Source organism: Eublepharis macularius, chromosome 1 (assembly GCF_028583425.1).
Source record: "Eublepharis macularius isolate TG4126 chromosome 1, MPM_Emac_v1.0, whole genome shotgun sequence".
NCBI lineage: Eukaryota > Metazoa > Chordata > Lepidosauria > Squamata > Eublepharidae > Eublepharis > Eublepharis macularius.
The window spans coordinates 108,787,813-108,812,139 of NC_072790.1; the positions used below are offsets into that span (position 1 = coordinate 108,787,813).

The window sequence follows — 24,327 nt, forward strand, 5'->3', positions numbered from 1 at the left end:
TATGCTTTTGACATTGAATCACTGTCAATGTTTATTACAGGCTGAGTACTCGATTCCATGACGGATAGATGAATCAGTTGATCAGCTTTACAGCACCAACCCACCAAAAGGCAATATATGCAAGGCAGCAATATATACACCTTAGTTGGTGATAGGCTTATAGAGTCCAGTTTAAAAGTGTTGTTTGTTTGTTTAAAACATTTCTACTCTGTCTTTTGTCACTGGACGTAAGGCAGTGCAACCAAGATGCAACACCATAAATTAACAAAATTAAAACCGATTGAAGAGCCCATTTTACCAATTTAAAATCTTGAATGCAGATAAGCTGTTTGGAAAATGGACTCAAAGAGTTGCCGTCGGAGATCAGCTATCTCCAGAATGGGAACTATCTTGCGGGGTTCCACAGGGCTCAATCTTATCTCCCATGTTATTCAACCTCTATGTAAAACCTTTAGGAGAACTCATTCACAGCTGTGGATCTGGATGTCATCAATATGCAGATGACACCCAACTCTATATCTTGCTATCCAAGTCCCCATAAGATTCAGTAGAAATTTTAGATCGTTGCCTGACACCCGTGGTGAAATAGCTGAAAAAGAACAAATTGAACTTGAACCCAGACAAGATGGAAGTGATGTTTGTTGGGAAGGCAGAGAGTTTGAAGGATATTGTGCTTCCCACTTTCGATGGAGTTTGTCTGACCCTTGCAGACTCAGTTAATAGCCTAGAAGTTATACTGGATCCAGCGCTACTATTAGAAAGACAAGTTAAGGCAGCTACAAAAAATACTTTCTACAACCTCACTCTCACCTGGAAGATGGCTTCTTACCTTGACATAGCCGACCTGGCCGCCTGGATCCATGCTATGGTAACATCAAAACTTGACTATTGTAATGCACTATACATAGGTCTCCCATCTAAGTTAACTAGGAGGCTCCAATTGGTGCAAAATGCTGTGGCTCAACTATTATCAGGAGCAAGCAGGATCATGAACATCACCCCCATTCTGCAGTCACTCCATTAGTTACCTGTCAGTTACCATGCTCAGTTCAAAGTATTGGTTATTACATACAAAGCTCTTCATGGCCTTGGCCCGGCATACCTACAGGACCGCCTCCCTCCCTATGTTCCTCCATGGCAGCTTTGCTCATCTGAATAGGGTCTTCTGCAGGTGCCACCCAGTACATGGATGAAATCAGCAGCCTGTACATGGGCTTTCCCTGTGGTGCCCCCTACCCTGTGGAACCTGAGGAGGTCAGGAGAGCCCCCACTCTCCTGTCTTTCCACAAACGATGAAAAACCAAATTATTCAAAAAGGCTTTTTACTGAGATAGGAGGGCTGTATTGTAGGTGGGGGTCTCAGATGCTTCACTAAAGAGTTAGGGACCTTAGACTTCACCACATATCATTTGTTGCTTTAAATATGTACTCCTGTCAGTCCTAGAATTGATTATGTTCTGGTTTAGCATTTCTTCAACTCTGTATTGGATCCTTGCTCATTCTATGTCTTTGTATACTTGTATTTATTTATCCTATGGCATTGTTTATGGAACTGTCTTTGACACTGTACGGAAATGTTCTTGACACTGATTGTACTAATCTCACACTGATTATACTAATCTCTGCCTTGAGTCTCAGTGAGAAAAGTGGACTATAAATGACATAAATAAAATAAAATAAATAAAACAGATTTTGTTTCCAGACTCTGAAAATTCTGGATGAAAGCCTCAGCTTGAGGAGATCTGGGGATTTGATGCCTGGTTAGCATATGGAAAATTACCAATGAAGTTGCCCCTTGGTCCAGCCACTGATTCACTGAGGAGGGCTAACCATTAAACAACCTGGGACATTCAAACCAATGATGGAAGACTCAAGGCAATCCTGTTGAAGCATCAGCTGAATTGTGGAACAAGGAGGTGATCTAGCCCGCTGAAACAAGCCTCATCATGTTTCTCAGAGCCTTTGAGCTGAATGGAAAACCAGGGCAGGCCTGACCTGACCACTAGAGAAACCTAGGTGATTGCTAGAACACCAGATTGTTGGGTACCAAAAGGCAAAAGGAAACCTTCTCTGCTGGCCTGAAGGAAGCTTGGCATTGGCTGGCTTCTAGAATATCTGTATCTATTAACCGTGGCCTTCTATAGCTGCTATGATGGAACACTGAGAGCTTTTGAAGAACTTATTTAGATTTATTTTTACATTGTTCGTTTTGAATGTCCAGTAAATAAAAAGTTCATTCTAGACTTCTTGCCAAACTCAGAGTTTGCCACAAAACCTTGGGATGGCCCTGCAACAAGGATGATAGCTAGAGCTACAATAACAGGAGACTCACACCAGAAGCCACTAAACATGGGTTAGAGCTCATTTTTGAAACTACCACATGGCAAGGATGACACTGAAGAAATCTTACTTCTCCTCCAAAATTGTATCTTCTCAGAGCTGTCCAATGATCTGTTTAAAGTAATCCAAGAGCTTTTTACATTTTGCTTCCCAGCATGATTTTGACCCTTTGGTGGCAGATTGTGACAATTTTGTGGATTAAGCTACAGAAAATGAATTTGCTGCAAATGTTCCTGATGTTTTCACTGGTCCTATTTCCAGGGATACCTGGCAGCTTGTTTTGCCTCAGAATATAGACAGAATCCTTGGAGAGGGATATGCCACTGCTTTGCCCTTGCACTTCATGACTATTAGAAGCTGCCAAGGAATGGCTGAATCAGTGGCTGGAGGCTCCTTAAAGGAGGCCATTATCCATCCTCATTGGAAAAAAAACTGCTGTGGTTGCCCTGCTTGATGGTTTTACCAGGCAGCTGATAAAGGAAATGTATCTTTCTTGGATCTCTTACTGGTTTTCAATACCATTGATTATAGTATCTTAAGACAAATGGTTGGAATGGGCATGAGAGGAAGTATTTTATGGTGGCTGTACTTTTGTTTGGCTCAGAGATGTCAAAAGGTGAGTCTTGATTTGGGTTATGGCATACTGCAGGGTTCCAGTTTGTCTATCCTTCTTGTTAACATCTACATGAAACCACTAGAATAGCTCATCTGGAGATGTGCATAACAATGTTACTAGTATGCTGATGACACACCTTTACCTTTCCTTGCAGTGGAGATCTTAAACTGGTGCTTGGAAGCAGCAAAAGGCAGGGGATGGAGAAATAAACTGAATCTGAATCCACACAGAATGGAGGTGATGTTGGTCAGGGTTAAAGTCTAATCAGGAGTAAAGTTACAACCTGTCTTGTATGCTGTAACATTCCTCATGAAGGACCAGGTACACAACTTGGGAATGTTCCTGGTTCCTTCCTGCTACCTGAGAAGCAGGTAGTGGATGAAATGAAGGAGAGGAGAACAATGTAAGCTGCTTTAGGTTTCCACTGGGGAGAAAAGCAGACCATATACACTTCTAAAAAGTTATGTGTGTAATGATAACCTAATCAGTTTTAGGCTCATGTCCAATACACACTTTTTGGAGACATTAATAGAGCATATGGTAGCTGAGCAACTCCTTTTCTTCAGCCTCTTTCAATTGAGTTTCTAGTCTGGTTATGGTTGGAATAGGCAGAGAATCCCTGCTTATTAATCTATATCTAGAGCAGGAGGTACATTGACTGCTGATGTTGACTGGATCTCTCAGTAGATTCCATTTTTTGAACAACACCATTCATTTGAAACAGCTTGAACTAGTGGCTATAGCTGGCTCTCCAGTGCTTTCATTCTTGTCTGTCTGCTCAGAGATGCTGCTTCTCAGATATGTGGAAATAAGTTCAACACACACTATCACTGATGGTGTTCAAAACCTACATAATAATAATAATAACATTTGATTTATATACTGCCCTTCAGTACAACTTAATGCCCACTCAGAACAGTTTTCAGAGTATGTCATTATTATCCCCACAACAAAATGCCCTGTGAGGTGGGTGGGGCTGAGAGAGCTCCAGAAAGCCATGACTAGCCCAAGGTCACCCAGCTGGCTTCAAGTGGAGGAGTGCAGAATCAAACCCAGTTCTCTAGATTAGAGTCCCATGCTCTTAACCACTACACCAAACTGGCTCTCATTATACTGGGCCATAGTTGGTGTCATTAATATTTCATTAATTAAACATCCAGGAGATGTTTCTCTCCTAAACCAGTCTCTGGAGGCTCTGGTTAATTTGATGAAATAAAATAAGGTATGCTGAATCTAGATAGATAGAAGTGATATTAATGCAGAATTCCCAGGTCACAGACAGGGTTAATATACTTATGATAGAAGTGGTGAAATCATCCATAGCTGACCAGATAGTGGTGGTGGTAGAAGTATATTTTGCCACTGCATTTGCACATGGGCTATGTCTTGTCTCAGACAGTGGGGACCTAGCCAAATTCTCCATTTTTTTTTAACTTTCAGGATTGGCTACAGTAATATGCTGGATATAGAATTGCCCTTGAAGACAACCCAAATGATGTACAAGTATCTAGAATGCTGTGGCTTTCCACATGATGATGAAAGACATAAGCATATTCAACCATTGCTTTGTTACCTAGTTGTTTGATAACTTTTGGACACACATGTCATTCATGGCATGGAACCAACATATCTTGAGGCTACCTCACTAGATATAAACTCCTGTACAACCAATATTAAACAAATCCATCCCTCTTATAGATTATTTTAGGAAGTGGTCTTGAAGCAATGGCAAGAGCTTTACTGCAGTGCCCTGGTGAAGTCAGGGGAGTTCCTCTAATCTTTTGTAAAGGTTTGCATGACTTGTTTTTATTATGTATGTTGCATTGGCAGCAAAAAAGTAATGTATAAATGCTTCAATACATAGTATAGCTGAACATAGTAAATACATAGGACCAGGATATTACATTTGTAACAAACATTTAGTACCCCCCCCCCAAACTGTAAAATAGCAAGGAAGAGTTTGATGAGAAACATTTAGATATTCTTTTTTACTTAAAATAGAATACCAATACAAAGAATAGCAGATTGGCTCCACACACTCTAGAATATGTGTGGTAATTGCAAGATATGTACATCTTATCAAGGCATCTTTACTTGCCTTGCTACAGAACAAAAGTAAAGCTGTCAGTGGGAGAAATGCACATAATATGCTGGGATGAAAAAGATGGTGCAGTAAATAAAAACTCTATTTTTAGAAACTATGAAAGTCACCAACCAGTGCATGGTAAACAATTTCAGAAATATCCTGATCCTCACTAAATAGAAAACTGATACACAGTTAAAGGACTTTGTTACAGACCTATCTTTGGAAAAAATTTTGGAGGGAAAAAACATCAGCCACATCTTACGTGATACCATAGTTTGCTTGCTCAGTGCTGCACTAGGAGAAGACTTACATGAAGCAGATGTTTTGAAGGAAAACTGCCAAAAAGCCAAATGTCAGTGCAGTTATAATGGTCTGTAGCCCACAGAGCTCATGGCACAATAAGATCATTGCACATTAAGATGCCACAGGACACTTGATTGTAATCAACAGATGTTTGCAATCAAGAAATAGCTATTCACCAAATGTAAATCACACCCCCTTCCAAGCTAAAGCATTAAGGCAGAGCTAGCCCAAGATCTAGGTAACTTTGGCAGAACGTTCAAAATGGCAACAGCCTCTCATATTAATTGACATAAAGTACAATCCAATGGGAAGTTCTTATAAGCAAACTGCAGTGGCATGAATGGAGTAGCACGAGCATCCTCTTTGGGAACTCCTAGTAAGTTCAAGAGGTTGTACTTCCTGATCACATTTGCTAATATTTTGGATATCTTTTGTAGCATCTAGCACTTGTTGCTTGAGATAGACTACTTCATGGCAGGATCACTACTGCACTGAATCCAATGTTTAAAACTACCTTTCAGTGAAGGAGGTGGTTTCTTTTTCAGCTCTTCTTGTTTTGCAGGCTTCTCCTTGGGAGGTACTAGAAAGAAGTAGAAATGATATTAGTACTTCCATTAAAGGGGAAATGATATAGCACAATAAGGAACAAAGGAAAGTAAGGGAAAGTATTTTATTGAGCAGAAGTGGAGCAGTTTGGAAAACATTATGAGTCAAGGAGCTGTGGCAAAAAATTAATTTTTAAGGCACATAAAAGTAGCATAATAATGTATGTATCTTCTGTACAATTCACACATAGCCATTTACTAATATGGCAAATAAGGCGTGCAAGTTGTGAATTCTTTGCTTTTTTCTTATGCACCAAATTTTGGACATGTTGAAAAACATTAGAAGTTCCTTCTTTGCAATTATATTATGGAATATAGGCAGGTAATGTAAAGGTACCCTGTGCAAGCACCGAGTCATTACTGATCCATGGGGGGACATCGCATCATGATGTTTTCTTGGCAGACTTTTTACGGGGTGGTTTGCCATTGCCTTCCCCAGTCATCTACATGAAAGATGCTCAATTCACTGTCTCAGTAAGTGACCATGTGCATAGAGACTTTTAAAATGAACAGTGCAATCCTAAGCACAGTTTCCTGGGAATAAACCCCAATAGCAGACTTGAGTAGGATTCTGAGTAGACCTCCTTAGGATCGTTCTCGAAAACTAGTTATTAAAGCCAGTACAAGCAAGAGCCCCCTTCCAGCATTCAGCTGACACAGATAGAAACTGTTACTCTGGAACCTCTCCTTGTTTGAAAGCATGAAAAAATATTGCTGCTTTCTCAGCTCTGAGAGCTACCTTCAGAAGGACCAAAGATTGTATACAGCAAACCTTAGAAGGAAAACAAGTTCACTTTCTCCACCATTCCCTCATGGCTGGCTCATGGCCCAAGTGTCTCAAGGGGCTGCTAGGGGAGCCATGGTACTGGAGTGGCGCTTTTGCCCCCAAGGTCCCTTGGCTTCTCAGCCAGCCTATCTATCCCCTGTCCACTAGACATCCTTTTTTCCTTCATGCAGCTGTTATCAGAAAGGAGCTCATCTATCATCATAAAACACTCCCTCACTCTTTACCTAACATTTAGAAGAGGGTGGAGCTTTCTGAAGTCCCCATATAATTACTCCATACTTCATCTCTTAGCCTGGCTGGTTCCAGCAGCCACTGCTGTACCCTCCACCTCCCTTTCCTGGCCATATTTGGAAGAGGACTGGGCTATCTTCAGAAATGTCCATACCAGGTCCTTTTTTGCAGCAGTACTCATCACCAGTACTGAGTACCAGCATCTTTGGGGGAAGGAACTAGTGGGAAATCAGTGCAACCTCATATGAGAATGCAACAACATAAGAGAGCCAGTTGGGTGTAGTGGTTAAGAGCGCGGGACTCTAATCTGGAGAGCCGAGTTTGATTCCTTACTCCTCCACTTCAAGCCAGCTGGGTGACCTTGGGTCAGTCACAGCTTCTAGGAGCTCTCTCAGCCCCACCCACCTCACAAGGTGATTGTTGTGGGAATAATAATGACATACTTTGTAAACTGCTCTGAGTGGGTATTAAGTCATCCTGAAGGGCAGTATATAAATTGAATGTTGTTTTTGTTATATAGAAGTACTGGCACCTTTTATTTTTTTTAAAAAAAGCACTGTCCTCACCATCCTTATTGTTAGGGGCATGAAAGCATCTCCCACAGATAACTGAGCCCTCTCCAATTACAACTAAGGACAGGAAGGAAGGGGACCAGAAAGCTAGAAAAGACTAGAAACAAACTTTTTTAAAAAAGGCATAGCATTCATCTCTTAAGTGTTTTAGACCTAAGTGGTAGTGGCAAGGATAGGGAGATACACAGCAGGGGTGTGCACCAAAAAAGTTTCCATTTCTGTTTCAGTTCTGGGACTTCCAGAATAATTCCATTCCATTATTAGTTTGTTCCAGGTCAGCCGGTGCCAGTCCAGAACTGATCCATTTGGGTTTTTTGTTTTCATGTGTTCAGTCTGTTGCACATGTGTTGGCTGCACATGCGCAAATTCACGCTGTTCTTTTAAAGTGAAGTGGGGAAATGTGGCTCTGGGACAGCTGCTTTCATGCTTAACCAAAAACAGCGCAAAAACAAGGTGAGTGTTAGCAGGTGGAGCAGCAGCAAAGGGGCATTCCAAAGTAGGGGAGTGCTCCAACCAGTGCAGTGTACAACAATAAAAACAATCCTGCTTCATGTTCTTTTTTTTTTCTTTTTCCATAACACCAATAACATTGCTTTTGCATTCTGCTGTTGCCCGTTGCTGCTATGTTTCCTTGTGCTTTGTAGTTTTGTTTCCATAATGAAGAGCAAATCCAAATCCTTCCTTTTGATTCTCAGTGTTCTGCTGCAAAATGGGCCATTCTCACCACCAATCTTCTCTGTCACCCAGATGCAGACAGGCAGAATGATTGGCTGAATTCCATCTCAAACAGACCTATGGTTTCCTCATATATTTTTTTTCTTTTTCTGTGGGGGCAGGCAGGATTGTTTTGGAAAGGGAGGAGTAGGTATACATTTGCCATTTAACTCAGAAAAAGAGAGAGCCCTGAGAGACTATGGAAGCAATCCTAAACAGGTCTACTCAGATGTAAGTCCCTCCCAGGGAAGCGTCATTCAAACTGCAGCCAATCATTGAAATCACCCTTCCAAACATTTCCAAAGCTGATAGGTGGGGAGGGGTCTCTCCTTGCGATGTCCCAATTGGCAAGGAAGGAGAGAATGTCATTTCTCAAGTAGCTATGGAGCGGGGGTTGAGGAGATGCAGTCAAGTGCATTGGTCTCATTCCCCCTTCCTGCCAACAGAGTTAATTAATAATGTAAGGTCTTTCTCCCTTTGTATCAGATTGGTGCAGTTCAGGAAAATAAGCTGCTGTCCTGCAAGGCGAGCTGGGTGCTTGCCTGCTGCTGGAAGATACAAACCAAAATGAAACACACACATTTTTAGCAGGAGAGACTCATTACTATTTAGTTTCCCGGATTTGGTTCAGCATTCCAGAAGTTGCTTTAGTGAGCCAAACCAGCAAGTTCTGTGTGTATTTTTGGCTCATTTTTTCCATTATGCACATCCCTAATTAGAAGCCTTCCCCTGTCTTTGCAGGGTCACTGCTTGGGACCAGGGCCTCTGTGTTGAAGGGATGCTGAGGTGGAGAAGCCTTCTCCTGTCCATATTGCTGCTTGAATCCAAAGCCCCTTACAGGCACTTTTCTTCTAGAGCCTGTCCTGGACTTGAGCTGTGGTTATAAGAAAAGAAAACTCTACCTCTACCCAGCCTATTCTGCCACTACCCTGCACTTCACTGGGGCAGTTTGAATGGCACCCCGTTTAGCAAAACCAACTACTGCGTACCCCCCTTTGAACAGCACTTTGCACCTTGCTAGTCTGCTGCTGGGGGCATTAGAATCTTTGAGAACAATATGCCATGTGACAAAGGAAGCTATAGTAAGAAGGTGAAATCAGTTGGACACCCCCCTCTCACATTGTTCATTTGCTGATCTGATCTGCTTATGAACATGTGATGGGGCTACATATTGGATGATTTCCCACTTCTAGCCTCCCCCAACACAAGATGCACAGATCAGCCTGAAGTATATTTATTGTTCCCATGGAATTTACTTCTAAAGTATGCTAAAAATCATACACCTGCTCCAACTAGGGTATGCATGCACATGGAAAGAAATTTCTGTCACTGTGTGTGCAGCAATTAGCTCAACGATGCCTTAGGCTGCACATGTATGGTTCCTTAAAGACATATATTCACCAATCAGTTGGGAAAACACTTTGGGAATCTGAAATCATCCTACCTGACTGAGATGACTGAGAGGTGATATGATAGGCATCTTCAAGTACTTGAAGGGCTGTCATATAGAGGAAGGCACAGAGTTGTTTTCCACTGCCCCAGAAGATTGGACCAGAACCAATGGGTTGAAATTAAATCAAAAGAGTTTTCAGCTAAACGTTAGGAAGAACTTCCTGACAGTTAGAACAGTCTCTCAGTGGAACAGGCTTCCTTGGGAGGTAGTGGGCTCTCCTTCTTCGGAAGTTTTTAAGCAGAGGCTAGTCGGCCATCTGACAGCAATGCTGATTCTGTGAACCTGGGCAGATCATGAGGGGGAGGGCAGAATGGGTTACATCAGTGCTAAGTTCTCGTGGCCTTCTTTTATGCCCAGGGTAATGCTGACTTCCACCTTGGGGTCAGGTAGCAATTTTTCCCAGGCCAGTTTGGCTAGGGATCCTGGAGGTCTTTTGCCATCTTCTGGGAATGGAGCAGGGGTCACTGGGGGTGGAGGGGAGGGGAGGAGGCAGTTCCTCCATTGTGCAGGGGGTTGGACTAGATGACCCAGGAGTTCCCTTCCAAATCTATGATTCTCTGATACCCTCACTCCTACTTCCCTGGCAAATAGCTAATGCATGGGATTTCCACATTTTTAAAAGGGCTTCATATGCTCAGCTATGGCACTTGCTTCCTGACTTGTTTTCACCAGGATTCAAAACCATCAGTTGTGATTTATATTTTTAAAGATCAAGACAAAAATCCTACCCCTCTTACAAGACTGATAATGACAATTGACTATCCTTTTAAGCCAGGTTTATCAGCTGTTATTTCAGGCAACAGCAGTTTTGTCTGTCAATAGTTCCATTCCCTGCAGGGCATGAACCTTAACCCAACTGGCCTCTGAAAATACTGAAACATGATTATGCCAGAAGAAAGCCTTAAATTCAATACACTAAAATGAAAAATGACCATAAATGCTCCTGCAAATACCACACGTCTACTTGCCTTAAGCAAGTCATTTTCTTTACAGGCAAGTACAATATAATCAGTTTTTTTATTATCATCCATCAACTTGGAAATGATGCACAAGTAGTCTTTGCGCCTGGGAGAGCAACGTTGCTTTCATGGCAATTTCATGGCATAATCATATAATAGATATAATGTACAACCTGTGATTTCTGCTGAAACAGTTAATGTAACAGTCCTGGGGATATAATGGAGGCCAGGGAAGGTTACTTATTATTATTTGCTTATCTGATTTATATACCACCTAAACAAAAACTGTCAAAATATTACTGAATATTTTAATTTAAACTCATCCCCATCAGGGTTTCAGGCAAGCTGCTTTTTCTTATTTCATAAGTCCTTCGAGTTTTAAATCTCATAAATCCTGGGAAGAACACCACAGTCTCATTCCTGTTTTTCATAGAGGGATTATGTTATTTTGCTTTTTGCATGTTGTTGTCTTTTTATGTTTCCAATAAAATTTTAATGTATTTTATGTAGCTGATGCAAAACATAATGTTAAAATGGGTAAAATTAATGGAAAAACTTGGTATAAAACAACTGAAAATAACATGAAGATAAGTTCAGTTTGTACAAAGAAAAAGCAACATTTTCATGTCTAAAGAACAGGCTGTGAAATTCAATAGCATCATTATTTCCATATGAAAATCCAAAACGAAGGAAAAAGATTAGTTCTTCCTAAATCCTTGTACTTTTCTATAACACTTAGGCAGGAAACTTTCTTGGTATGTTGTATCTTTGTTCTATGTGACAAATTCCAGAGGGGTAACTGAGTTAGTCTGTTGTTGCCAAACTGACAATCTGGCCCACTCCACCAACAGTGTAGCTGACTATGGTCAGGGACTGATTTTACCTCCCCATTGGAGAAAGAGCCAACAGCTTGCTCTTCCCGGCTGTCTGGGGGCTGGAGGAGGGGGCAGAGCTAAGTGCCTGATATAGTAGTTCTGCCCCTGCTCCACAGTTGCCTTGTGCTCAACCCACCCGCTCGCTCTGTAGTAGTGCAGGTTTAGCCGGTTACTGTTTTCCAAGGCCAGGTAGGAATTTTTTCTCCTTTCTCCAAACTGGCTTACGGAGAGTAGATTGTTTCACCTACCTTGCACTTCTTGTGTGGGTTGTAGTAATTGGCTTTGGGTGGAGCTGTAAATAGGATGAGCTCCCTCGGCACATCCCCATTTGGGGGGGAATTTGGGTCTGTCAGGACTGCTGGTATTGTTCGACAGCTGCCAGCTGAGTGGGCAGACTGCTGTGTGGCTCTGCCTGTACAAGTAAGGCCCTCATGCTTCATGGTTGGGATGCTATAGGCTTGTATGGGGAAACCATTTGCCTGGCCAGCTGGGTCCCAGCCATGCACATGGATGGCTCATGCCTGGGGCAGTGGGGATTGCCCAAACACATCAAGGTGGAGGTCCAGCGGTGACCCCAGGTCCTGACCTGTACTGCTAGTTAGGCCCTTGCTGTGTATACATGTTCAATGATATGTTGTCGCTAAATAAAAATGGCCCATTAGTTCCCATCACCTGTGTCTGTCTCTTCTTTCTGTATTGGGGGGGGGGAATAGTTGTGTGGTGGCTTAAAGATTAACCTACGTATTATGCCATAAGCCACAATCAAGAAACAAGCCTCATTTTGTCCAATGTTTTTTTTATAATATTTTTTATTTTTAACATCTAAAACAAGAAACTACAAGAAACTACAATAGTACAAGGGGAGGGAAAAAAGGAAAAAAGAGAAGGGGAAGGGGGGTGGAAAAAAGGGGAAGGCAGCATACAAACACTAAACACTACACTTCAATGCTTTCCCTTCATACTGCCATAATTAAAAATTAAAGCTTAATAAAGTAATGATGGAATGGTTGATCTTACGAAATACAAATTACAGTTCAAATTAAATCTCCCCCCCCCCTGGGCCTCGGATGCAGTTCTCTCTGAGCAGCTACAGCCGCAGCGCTCATTGCCTCCCCCCTCCCTTCAGGCTTCGAATCTTCTTCTTTTTGCTTGGTGTCTTGCCCAAATTCTTGATTTTTGTCCACAAAATCCCTTAGCTGATCTTCCGAATTAATCTTGTAAGCTTGATCTTTATAACTAAACCAGATTCCTTCCGGAAATAGCCATTTGTACTTTATGCCACGTTCCCTCAAGAGAGCTGCCAGCCTTTTATACTTAAGTCTTCTCTTTCGAACTAAAAATGGAACGTCCTTCAGTATCTTGACTTTATTTCCCAGAAAGTCCAAGTCCGCATTATATGAGTTATATAGGATAGTGTCCCGGACCCTCCTAGATGAAAACTCAGTAACAATCTCGCGAGGCAGCTGCCGCTTCATTGCATATTTTGAAGAAGCCCGACGGACTCCCAAAATGGCACTTTTAACTTCTTCTTTAGTTGCCCTCGCGGGTGTCGCTAAAAGTTCCGAGGCAAGATCCCTTAAATCGTCGTTTTCCTCCTCTTTAACATTCTGGAGACGCAAAATGGTCTGTGTTCGCTCCACTTGCAGCCCAATCAGCTGGTTTTCCACCAACTTAGCTCCTTGTTCATTGCTCTCATAAGTGACACATTTTCCCAAGCAGACTTCTCTGCCCCCCCGCTACTTCCTTGATGGCTTTCACATCGCTCTCAATTAAGCCCACCCTTTGATCTGTTTCATTCAGCTTGTCAACAAAGGGTTTTATGGCTTCGATGACCGATCTTTTCACCAATTCCTCGAGCGACTCCCCTCTTCCCTGCAGGGCAGCCGAAACTGACTTGCCCAGAGCAGGACTCTGCTTTTTTGCTGCCATTTTAAGGGGGGGGGGACCGCCAATCTTCCGAGACTCTGCGAGGGGGAAAAATCCGAATCTTCTTAACTTCAGATCCCACCACTCCTTCACATGCGCTTGTAGTGACAGAAGGGATTCGCTTACTTACAGGCTTCCGCCTAGTCCTGTTCTTTGCCGTTTTCTGTGGCCCGGCAGCACGCAGGGTGCCGTGCACGTCTGCCGGCCTCCATAGGGACAAACGGGCAATTTACCCCCTGCCTCGATTTGCCAGAGGGCTCTTCCCACCGCGTCCCAGACCCAGACTCCCTCCCTGGGAGTCCCCTCATTTTGTCCAATGTGATACAGCTTTTACTACAGCCATTTCCATACTACCTTAAAATAGCGGCAGGCTCCTGGAATGCTTGCGGCTTCTTCCTGCGATATGGGCTGAAAAAACTCCCTGCATCTGTTTTAAAGTAAACATCCCGCGAAGAAGCAGCCAGCATTTTGGGAGCCTGCCGCTTTTTTAAGGTAGTATGGAAACAGCCTACGTGTAAGTGAAATATATTTCTTGTGGTTTCTACACGTACAATAAAATGACTGCTGGAATGCAAATGCTTTACAAAAACCTGTGATTTGTTATTCAAGTCCCTAAAGAATAAAGTATTTAACATTTAACATCACACTATCTACAAACAAATCAGCAATCACTAAATTAATTAGTCTTTTTCTATCCACAGCCTCAACTGCAACCTAGCTGGCTCATTATCTTATTTAATTAAAACCAATGTTTCATTTTTTTCACCTCGCTACCCTTCTCTGAATTTTAAAACCTAATCAGATAAAATTTCAAGCTTTACAAATATGAATTTTTAAATCTGAAAACGATGGAGCTAAGCATCCACTTCTTTGTGGCTAGAAAGCAATATCTTCCTGTGCAAAGCAGAGTGTATTGTAGTTTAATCCCAAGAAGAAACAGCAATGGAGATGGATTCCCCCCCCCCAGTGTGATGCAATTTAGTTAATATATAATACTTATAGCCATGCCCTAACCTGGATGGCCCAGTCTAGCCTGATCCTGTCACAGCTTGGAAACTAAACAGGATCAGCCCTGGTTAATATTTGGGAGACCACCAATGAAGTCCAGGGTGAGTATACAGAGGCAGGCAATGGCAAACCATCTCTCAATGTCTCTTGCTTTGAAAATCCTATGGGATCACCATAAGTTGGCTGCAACTTGATGGTACTTTCCACCACCGCCAGTCACAGACATATGGCAAGATGGTATAGTTCACTATTTCCTGATGTAACAAACATTTCAAAGGAACTCAAGATGTAATCTCAGTCACTATGGCCAGGCAGAGCCTATACACATTCACTCTTGGGAAACAAAAACAATTTCATGATTACATGTAGATCCATGCTGCTAACAGTGACACTTTCCCCTGGTCCAAGCACCTTCCACTGGAGTAAGAGGCATCAAAAGAAAAGGGCTGCCATTTGCAGAGCAGATCCAACCAATAGTATTTATTTTCCTCAGCTGCAAACTCACTTTCGTTGTGCCAGCCAGCCGTAAGGACTCAACATTATGATTTTGCAAATGGAAGTATTATTTCAAGCTAAAAAGAAATACAGGATCAATTCTACTGCCTTCTGATTTAAAATTAATAAATTGTAAACCCTGGAATTTGTGTTTCTTAATAATTTTCAAGCTTTATCTGTTATAGAGTGGCAATGAGTTGAAAAATCCAAACACAAATGGCTGTTGATTCATACCACGCTTTGAACTAGATTTTCTCACAGTGAAGTGTGAAGGGAATGTAATGAAGGTTGTAGCATATTTCCCCAGCCCTACTCAGAACCTAGCTACTTTCACCAACTTTTTGCCTCCAATTCCTCCATTCATCTCACTATATATTCCCAGCCCACTGCTTTTCAATTCAGTCTCTTTTATCTCCATCTTCAAAGCTCAAATTTTATTTTTAAAGCTAGGGCGGACTCCTGCCCTTTGCTAGCTTTCCTCCCTCCTCTAGATACTCATGTGATATCAAATTCATCACTGATAAGACCATGAAAATGATGCACACCTTTCTCAGAGACTGGCCTATTAACAGCTGATGAATTATAATCAATGTACTGGCCAATGGGGGAGCAGCAGCAGAGAACAAAGTTAATTGGGGTTGTATTGTCGAAGGCTTTCACGGCCGGAGAACGATGGTTGTTGGGGGTTTTCCGGGCTGTATTGCTGTGGTCTTGGCATTGTAGTTCCTGACATTTCGCCAGCAGCTGTGGCTGGCATCTTCAGAGGTGTAGCACCAAAAGACAGAGATCTCTCAGTGTCATAGTGTGACCTACATCTTTTCCACACTGTGACACTGAGAGATCTCTGTCTTTTGGTGCTACACCTCTGAAGATGCCAGCCACAGCTGCTGGCGAAACGTCAGGAACTACAATGCCAAGACCACGGCAATACAGCCCGGAAAACCCCCAACAACCATTAATTGGGGTTCTTCCTCTCCTTGTTTGGGGGAGGGGGACAGCACGGAGGCATTTCTCCACATCTCTGGCAGTCATTGAATGAGTGAGAACTTTATGATCCACTGTGCATAGTTCATAAAAAAGGATGATTACCTATGGCTTTTTCTTTTTTTTCCAGTTTCTCAGGTTGTTCAGGTTTCCCTTTCTTTCCAGGCTTTTCTCTCTTTTCAGGTTTTTCATGTTTTTCCAGCTTTTCTTTGTGCACTATAAAATAATAGGTATATTTTATATAACATGAACAGAATGAAACTAAAACAAAATGAGGCCTTCAGTTTAACTATGGACACAGCTCTTACTCTTCCAGATATGGCTGCATTCTCTATTCATTCTAAGAAAGGTTGACAAGGATTCCCTTGCAAGTTAGCTTGAAATTGGGAGAAACTGTGAAGCAACACAGCCCAGAATATGTTGCTCTATCTCCTATTGTTTTTCATTTGACCTGCTGTACATCTTTTCTCTATCAGGAAAAGCTAATTATCTTTGTTTGCAAATTTGCATAAACTGTTTTGACAGCATATTTGCTTGTAGTAAACATTTCACTGGCAGAAAAAGCTACAAAAAGCTAGTTTTAATTTTTGAAAAAATCTATAGTAAATTAAAAATTAAAATCATAAGACACAATGATTGAGGATACCAACAACTGGCTGAAGGCCAAACTCAACAATATCAACAGTATGGTAGAAAATCTGAGACTACATCTCTGTCTTTTTCTGCGTTCAAAGCAATCAGTTTAGGGACAAGCATCAGAGAAGGGCCATGGTACTGGAAGGTGGGGTTGATCCTTTCTTTGCCTGTTGGTTTGACAATTTAACAGTGCAATCCTAAACAGAGTTACACCTTTCAAAGCCCTTTGACTTCAATGTAATTAGAAGAATGTCTAGGACTGCTACGGTAAGTCATCTACCCACAAGAAAAATATAGAGACCACATCCCAGATCTCTTACTGTCTCATCTACAGTGGATCTGGGAGTCTAGTATAATGCTGAGAGTTATATTTTTATCTCTATTATTCAATGAAAAATACCAGCTGTTGTTATTAGAACAGCACAGCACTTGAAATTATTGATTAAATTAAATTAAATTTAAATTACTAATAACTAAATCTGCTTTCAGTTCTTCCAGAAAGACAAGATTTTACTCAGCTGGCAAACAAAAATATCTTTCCAGAACTGGAAATTTCTGAAACTAAAATGGGGAGAAGGGTGATTATTGTGTAGGAAGGCTAAAATATTTGTTAGTTGGTAACTTTTGTGGACTGCAATGAGAATACATTGATGTCAATGGCATTATAGGGTTCTTAAATGTACAAGTGTACAAGATTGCAGCAAATAACTGTTAACAAATGAAGCTTTTGAGCCAAAACACACGTTAAGAAAAACCTAGGTTCAGCACGTGTTCTCTTACCTCAAGGTTTGCTGGGATCTGTAGGCGTCCTGGAAGCTTAAAGTTTAGCATTTACAGAGCAGCAAAAAGGGAAAGGGAAATACAGGCGCCTGTATTTTAAGCTTTAAGCTTCCAGGACGCCTTTAAGCTTCCAGGACGCTTGCAGATCCTTTAAGCTTCCAGGACTTTAAGCTTCCAGGACCCCTACAGATCTTTAAGCTTCCAGGACGCCTACTTTAAGCTTCCAGGACTCCTACAGATCCCGGCAAACCTTGAGGTAAGAGAACACGTGCTGAACCTAGGTTTTTCTTAACGTGTGTTTTGGCTCTTAGGTTAAAAAAATACTATATTATTGACTTCAAAAATGTATTATTACCTAATCACTTCTTGCTTTGCATCACTTCTTGCCTTGCATAATATAACTAAATCTGTTTTGCCCTTCTCTTGAAGGACAATATAGCACACATATTTGGCGCAGATATGAATAGTTGCAATGGAAAGGAAAGGATGCAATATAGGGTCAGTTCACTAAAGACATGACACAAAATCATGATAAGAGTAGGAAGCATGCAGTATCTGCCACAAATCTTGTATACCTTGGAGCATAAATGGGATGCTTGGAGAGGGTTTGGTCAAATTGGTATGTGAGGGGGTACTCTGAAAATGGAAGCAGGATTTTTTTCTTGGCAGGAGATTGATAAGGAATATGAAAGTCTTGCTGTTTCCTTAGCTGGGGGGCGGGGATATATTGGTTCTATCCTTGTATTGCTGGCAACCAAAGGTAAGCAAGTTGGGATATGGCAAGGCTTTTCGGTCTGCCAGGTTCTGTGAGGTAGGCTGGAATAGCAGCTGGGTCTCTGGTAGGGAGGCAATAGAAAGAGTGCCATTGCTAATAAGGTAAAATATTTGGGAGTCAAACTAACCGCGAAGAATATACACCTATTCAAGAATAACTATGAGAAACTGTGGACTCAAGTAGAGCAAGACTTGAGCAAATGGAATAGGCTGAATTTGTCGTGGTTGGGAAGAATTGCAGCAGTAAAGATGAATGTACTGCCGAGAGTTATGTTCCTGCTACAAACAATTCCAATTATTCGTGACTCTAAACAATTTGAAAAATGGCAAAAGAAAATATTGGACTTTGTGTGGGCAGGCAAGAAGCCTCGGGTGAAAATGAAAGTATTACAGGACACTAAAGAGAGAGGTGGAATGCAGTTGCCCAATTTAAGATTATATCATGAAGCAATCTGACTGATTTGGATAAAAGAGTGGATGACGTTGAAGGATTGCAAGCTATTGGCTCTGGAGGGATACAAAAAACTATTCAGATGGCATGCATACCTGTGGTATGATAAAGTAAAAGCTGACTCTATGTTCCTACACCATTATATTCGGAGAAGCCTTTTTACTGTCTGGAAGAAGTATAAAAATTACCTGAAGGACGGAATCCCCCTGTGGGTGGTTCCGTTCGAGGTAATAGACCCAAGGACTGTCAAAAATGAACAACAGTGTTTAACATACAAGGAGATAACATTATTGGAATCCTCTAAATTGAGAATAAAGACAGAAGAGGAGCTGTCCTCAAGTTATGGATGGTTTCAATATAGACAGATAAGAGATCTTTATAATTTGGACTGTATGAAAGGAGGATTAAGAATGGAGAATTCAGAATTAGAAGAGGTAATCCTTCAAGAGGGTAAAAAAGAAATTTCAAAGATCTATAAAGTACTTTTAAAATGGTATACAGAAGATGAGACAGTTAAAGTTCAAATGGTGAAATGGGCGATAAATTTTCACAAGGGGATAACAATGGAGGCATGGGAATACCTGTGGAAAACAACTTTGAAGATCACGACATGTACAAATATCAAAGAGAACGTTTATAAAATGATATATCGTTGGTACCTGACACCAAAGAAAATTGCGCTAGGAAATACTAATATGTCAAATAAATGCTGGAAGTGTAAAAAGCATGAAGGATCTTTGTATCATATGTGGTGGACTTGCGAGGTAGCTAAGCAATACTGGGGAGGAATAATAGAAGTGATTAATGAGATATTACAGTTTCAAGTTAATAGAAACCCAGAATTCCTGCTACTGAACTTGGGAATGGAAGATATTCCAGCACAACACAGAACATTGTTATTCTACATGACAACAGCGGCTAGACTTTTATATGCGCAGAAGTGGAAATTGCAAGAAGTACCAACTATTGAAGATTGGATTTACAAATTGCTGTACATGGCTGAGATGGACAAAATGACAAGGAAGCTTAGAGACCTTGATCCAGGACAGTTTAATATGGATTGGGGGAAACTGAAGCAATATTTGGAGAAAAAATGGGATGTGGAAGGGAAACTGTGGCAGTTCGAGAATTATTGAGACTTTATAAAAGAAGAGAGAAGTGGCTTTACCAGGAAAGGGGGATTTAATTATTAAATTCTAAGCTACGATTAGGGTTAAGATAAAAAAAAATATTATTCACAGTATTAAATAATAGATGTATTATTACGAACACATATTATGAATATGAATGAGCAGGCTAGCTAGGTATTTTTAATGTAGTTTTTTAGCATAACAGATATTTTATATAACTACAATTGATTGAGAATAAGAAATGTTTAAAGAATTATATAGAATATAAGTTAAATTGATTAACTTAAATGGAGGAGAACAAAGAGATTAAGTAATTAAAATTGATTGAGAATAAGTAATGTTTAAAGAATTATATAGAATATGTTAAATTGATTAACTTATATGGGGAAGAATAAAGAGATTAAGTAAGGGAACAGAAAATGGATAAAATGTTATACTAATAATATAAAGTTTAGTAATATATGCTAGCAATGTGTTATTTAGAATATAGGATTTAGCAAAGGAGGAGTTAAAGGCAATTCTGTGTTATAAAAGAATAATAAGCTTAGAAAAGAGTCTAACAGCCCAATCCTAAGAAGGGCACGGAAAGTGAACAGGAACCGAACTAAGGCTTGCGAGGGCGCATCTAGCCCGTACGCCCGCGTAAGTGGCCTTCCGCCCGCGCTGGGACGCGGCGCTGGCCCGCCGGCGGGCCAGCACCGGTGCAAGCCACAGGCGCCCGGGCGGCGGCGCAGAAGTGGCGTAGAGCCCTACGCCGACGCAGGGGGGGGCGGGGAGCAAGGCGGGGTCGGAGTTAGTCCGCTCCCTAAGCTCCTCCAGAAGCGGGAACGCCCACAGCGGCGCAAAAAAGCTACGCCACGGAAAAAGAAGGCGTAGCCCATAGGCGTCCATGGAACGGCGAAAAATCAGCCCCCTCTCTGAGCGCCTCGCCCCGCCCCTATGGCCCGAAGGAGCATAGGATGAGAACTATCCCGGGGACCAATCAGCGTGCGCGCCCGGCATGGACGAGCCCCCCTCTCTGCACCCAATCACCTGCGACCGCGTCCTACAAAACATCCGGCCAGCACCGCCCAAACCCCCAGGTAAGTGAGCACTCGGCCGGAGGCTCTGCCCGTCTGCTGAGTGGCATTGCCCCTTTGAAAACCGAAACGGGCTGAGGGCATTCACATTGGCAGGCGCAGAATGCACTCAGGGGACTTTGCGAAAAACTGGGGGAACTTCGCATAAAGGGGAAGAGGTGCCTAACTGCCTAACTCTCTTTCTACCGTGATAGAAAGAATGACTCCACAGCTAACTGATGCATGCTAGTTGCTTCTAACTAAGCACAAACAAACTAACCCTTCCGTGGCAGAAGGGAATGACACTTTGCAAATTAACCGCATGCTCTCCCGTTTCCTTGCAGGTGCCCTGACTCTTGCGCTCCCACCTGGTGATGACCGACAGAGCGCTGACAGGTAAGGAGGAGGTGGGGGGGCATTCCGCAGATTAGTGCAAACCGCCCATTCACCTGAACCCACCCGCTCACTTGCCGCTTTGGGTGAGGCCCAGCAGGGGTGGGGGGCAACCATGCCCGCCCCTGGCTGCCTCAGAGGCAGGCGCCTCGAAAACCACATGTGGCCAGGTGTTTGTTGTGACCAGCTCATTCTCTCCCTTAAAGGTAAAGGCTTGCCAAGGCCGAGTGCATCCTCACCAGACCGTCATGCATCAGCTGCTGCCCTCGACCATGTGCAACCCCCCCCCGGATGGCGGAGTGTGGGGCTTGCCTTGCCAGTGGAACGAGGCAAAGCCCACACGTGTCTTTTTCCCCCACAGGCACGTCCAGGGCATGGCTGCTCCCCCGCGCCCCGCCCTCCCCAAACATCTCTGACGGACGGTTGGCTGCAGCCCAGGAAGCACCGTCGCGCCGCGGCCTGCATCCCAGCCCCGCCCCTCCGAGCGGGAAGGAGGGCTGTGTGGAATGCTCCGGCTCCCTCGCCAGCCTAAACGCAAGCCCGCTCTTTCCAGTGCAATAAAACGAGATGTACAACAACTGTTTTCTGTGTCTGCGAGTCTGACTTCGTCCTCCGCCCCTCCCCCAACACTCCCGTCACATCTCCCCACCTGCACATTGCCACAAATGTATCCGACACACCCCGTCTTGCCTCCCCGCCCCCTCCCTCCTCCTCCCCCCTCCTCCTCTGTATTTGACCAGTGTCTGTACCACCCATCTGCTGAAGAGAACTTGATTCTCAGAAGCCTATGCCACAATAAAATTGGATAGTTTTAAAGGTGCTATGGGACCCTTTTTGAATTCGCTACCACAGGCTAACACGGCTAACTCCCCTGCATCTATGGCCAGGTAGAGGGTTGGGGCGGGGCATGTGAGCGGGGAGGGGGATCAATCCCCGGTGGGGAGAATAGCTGGCACCCGATAAGCAAGGGAGAGGGTGGTGCGAGCTGCCGCTGCAAGGGAGCGGGAGATGGCAGGGGAAACGGTCCACTCGCGGGAATCCTAGCCCCCACCAATGGAGAATCCAGGGTGGTGGCAGGCGGATGCCATATCCCGGGCAGGAGGTCTCGCGCGCCTGGGGAGGGTCGCCCCCATCGCAGCCGCAGCCCCAGCAACACAGTCCCATGAGCGGCCGCCTCCCAGAGTGGGTCCAGCCCCTCGGGCGTCTGCAGCAGCCCCATTGGTCATTCCACCCCAGGGCGTCCTGCCTCGCATCCAATCCCGTGGAGCAGTTGCCAGCCTCCCACGCCAACAGGCCATGGTTGTTGGGAGGGGTGGGGTGTGTCCGAGGCTGCGCGTGGCTCCGCCCTGGCTCGGCGCCGTCTCCTGCGTTCAGCAATTGTGGCCACTCGCGTTGCCCTGCCGGGGGGGGAACCACTCCGAGGCTGCCAGCCCCGCCAATCCTGCAGGGAAGGCCGCTGGCCCCGCCCACAGGGGCAGTGGAAGAGCGCATCAGCTGCGCAAAGTGGCTAAAATGCGGGAGCCCGAGGCCTCCCGGCTGGCTGCCACAGCGTGCCCCTTCCCCGGCCGGGCCATGCAGGCTGGGTGGCCACCCCAGGCCCGGGAGGGCCCCCTGATGGCAGGTTGCGTGACTGCCCCAGCTCAGGGCGGCATGCCAGGCAGGGCAGGTGCGTTAGGGCAATATGGAAGACATGCCAGAGCGGCCCCTGGCCAGTCCTTGTGCATCCTAAGCCCCCCCCCCTTGGAAGGGATGCGCTGTCACCGCGGGCCTGGTCATGCGCTCATGGTGCCAGGGCAGGATATGGCTGGCAGTTCACCAAACTATCGCAGGCAGACACGGGTCCATGTGTAGATGAGCTTTATTCCCAGTCCCACGGCGCAACGTACAGCCAGGCCCAAGGGTTCACGTCCTGCAAGGATGCACTTGAGCAGCACAGCATCCCCGCAAGGGAAGAGGGCCCTGGGGCCATAGGAAGCCAACCACCACGGCCCCCTCCCCTCCAACCCACAGGTCTGAGACGGGGGGGGGGCCTGTGCTGAACCTATCCATGAACTATGCAGCTGCCAGACAGAAGATAGGGAATTGTTACATCTCAGACCCTCCAAGGTCATGCCGGCGGGCGGTGTAGTTCGGTGGGCAGCACAGAAACACTATACCCACAGCGGTCCCGGCTGCATGGAGGGCGACGGGTGGCGGGAGCAGTGGGCGGCCAGGCTCGGGGCCCAGCTCATTGCCAAGGCTGCCGGGAATGACCTCCTGGCAGATGAGGGTGCAATGACTGCACGGCCAGTTTACCTGGAGGAGCTCTTCCCTGGCCGTGCGGAGGAGGCCCACCTCATACGAGCGTGGCTAGACACGGCGCTGTGCGAGGTGGAGCATGACCTCCTGGAAGAGGAGGTGGCTGCGGGCCCCGCGCGCAGTAAGTCAGGGTCCTCGGCGCCATCCAGGGAGCCTCCTCCGCTGCCACAGAGGGCAGGCCATAAGGGCCCGGAGGCGTCCCAGCCACTTCCGTCGAGGCGCAGGTTGCAGGTGCTTGCAGCAGATGCCGGGCTGCCACCAACGGGTGCCCCCCCTCCCTCTCTCCCCCCTCTGCAGGGACCATCAATGACAGGTGGATGGCTGCCATGGACCGGGTTCACGGGGCATTCCAGCAGGCGCGGGCAGCGGCACCATGTGAGTCTCGCCAACAGGAGGGGCACGGGCATGTGGGGTGGGGCGGCCTGCGGCCGCGACAATAACCCCAGAGCCCACAGGGGCCCTGACGCTCCCATCCCCCACCTCTTGCCCCCACAGCGGCGCCCGCCCGGAGCCCCTCGCCAGATGAGGAGGAACTTGGGAGGGGCTTCACCGCCTGGTCTCCACCCCGCTACCCGCCACCCGCTGAAGACCCAGAGGGTGACCCAGTGGAGGGGCCTGGCAGGAAGCGGCCGAAGCTGGAGCCCGTCCCCGCAGACGGCCGGGCAGCTGCCGATATGCCATCCCAGGCACAGGCATCTTGGACCCCAGCCGGGCCCCTGCTCTGTAACGGGGATGCCGTGGCGGGGTCGCTGGCCTCCCCCTGCTCCGACGCGCTACCTAGCCCTCACCCTCCTGGCTGCTGAGGCCGGGGTTCTGGGTTGGCAAGCTGCTCTCTGGGCGCCTGATGCGGCCC

At 44.9% G+C, this 24,327-nt stretch overlaps 1 protein-coding gene and 1 long non-coding RNA gene across 9 annotated transcripts in view; one reads left to right on the top strand and one right to left on the bottom strand.

Annotated features, from left to right (window-relative positions):
* The window catches only part of TRDN (triadin), a 334,586-nt gene that overhangs the window by 212,843 nt on the left and 97,416 nt on the right, over window positions 1-24,327 (bottom strand). For all 8 annotated transcript variants that reach the window (XR_008597030.1, XM_054979502.1, XM_054979172.1 and 5 more), the window contains 2 exons: window positions 16,060-16,170; window positions 5,860-5,925 (listed from right to left, as the gene is read on the bottom strand). Coding sequence is in view for 7 of the 8 variants with exons in the window: in XM_054979502.1 (XP_054835477.1) it covers window positions 5,860-5,925; window positions 16,060-16,170 (177 nt within the window). In the remaining variant the exon portion in view is untranslated. The remainder of the gene's footprint in view (window positions 1-5,859; window positions 5,926-16,059; window positions 16,171-24,327) is intronic.
* Window positions 20,547-21,715, top strand: LOC129329892 (uncharacterized). The gene is made up of 3 exons (XR_008597035.1): window positions 20,547-20,807; window positions 21,128-21,179; window positions 21,538-21,715. It is a non-coding gene; the product is annotated as an uncharacterized LOC129329892 (long non-coding RNA).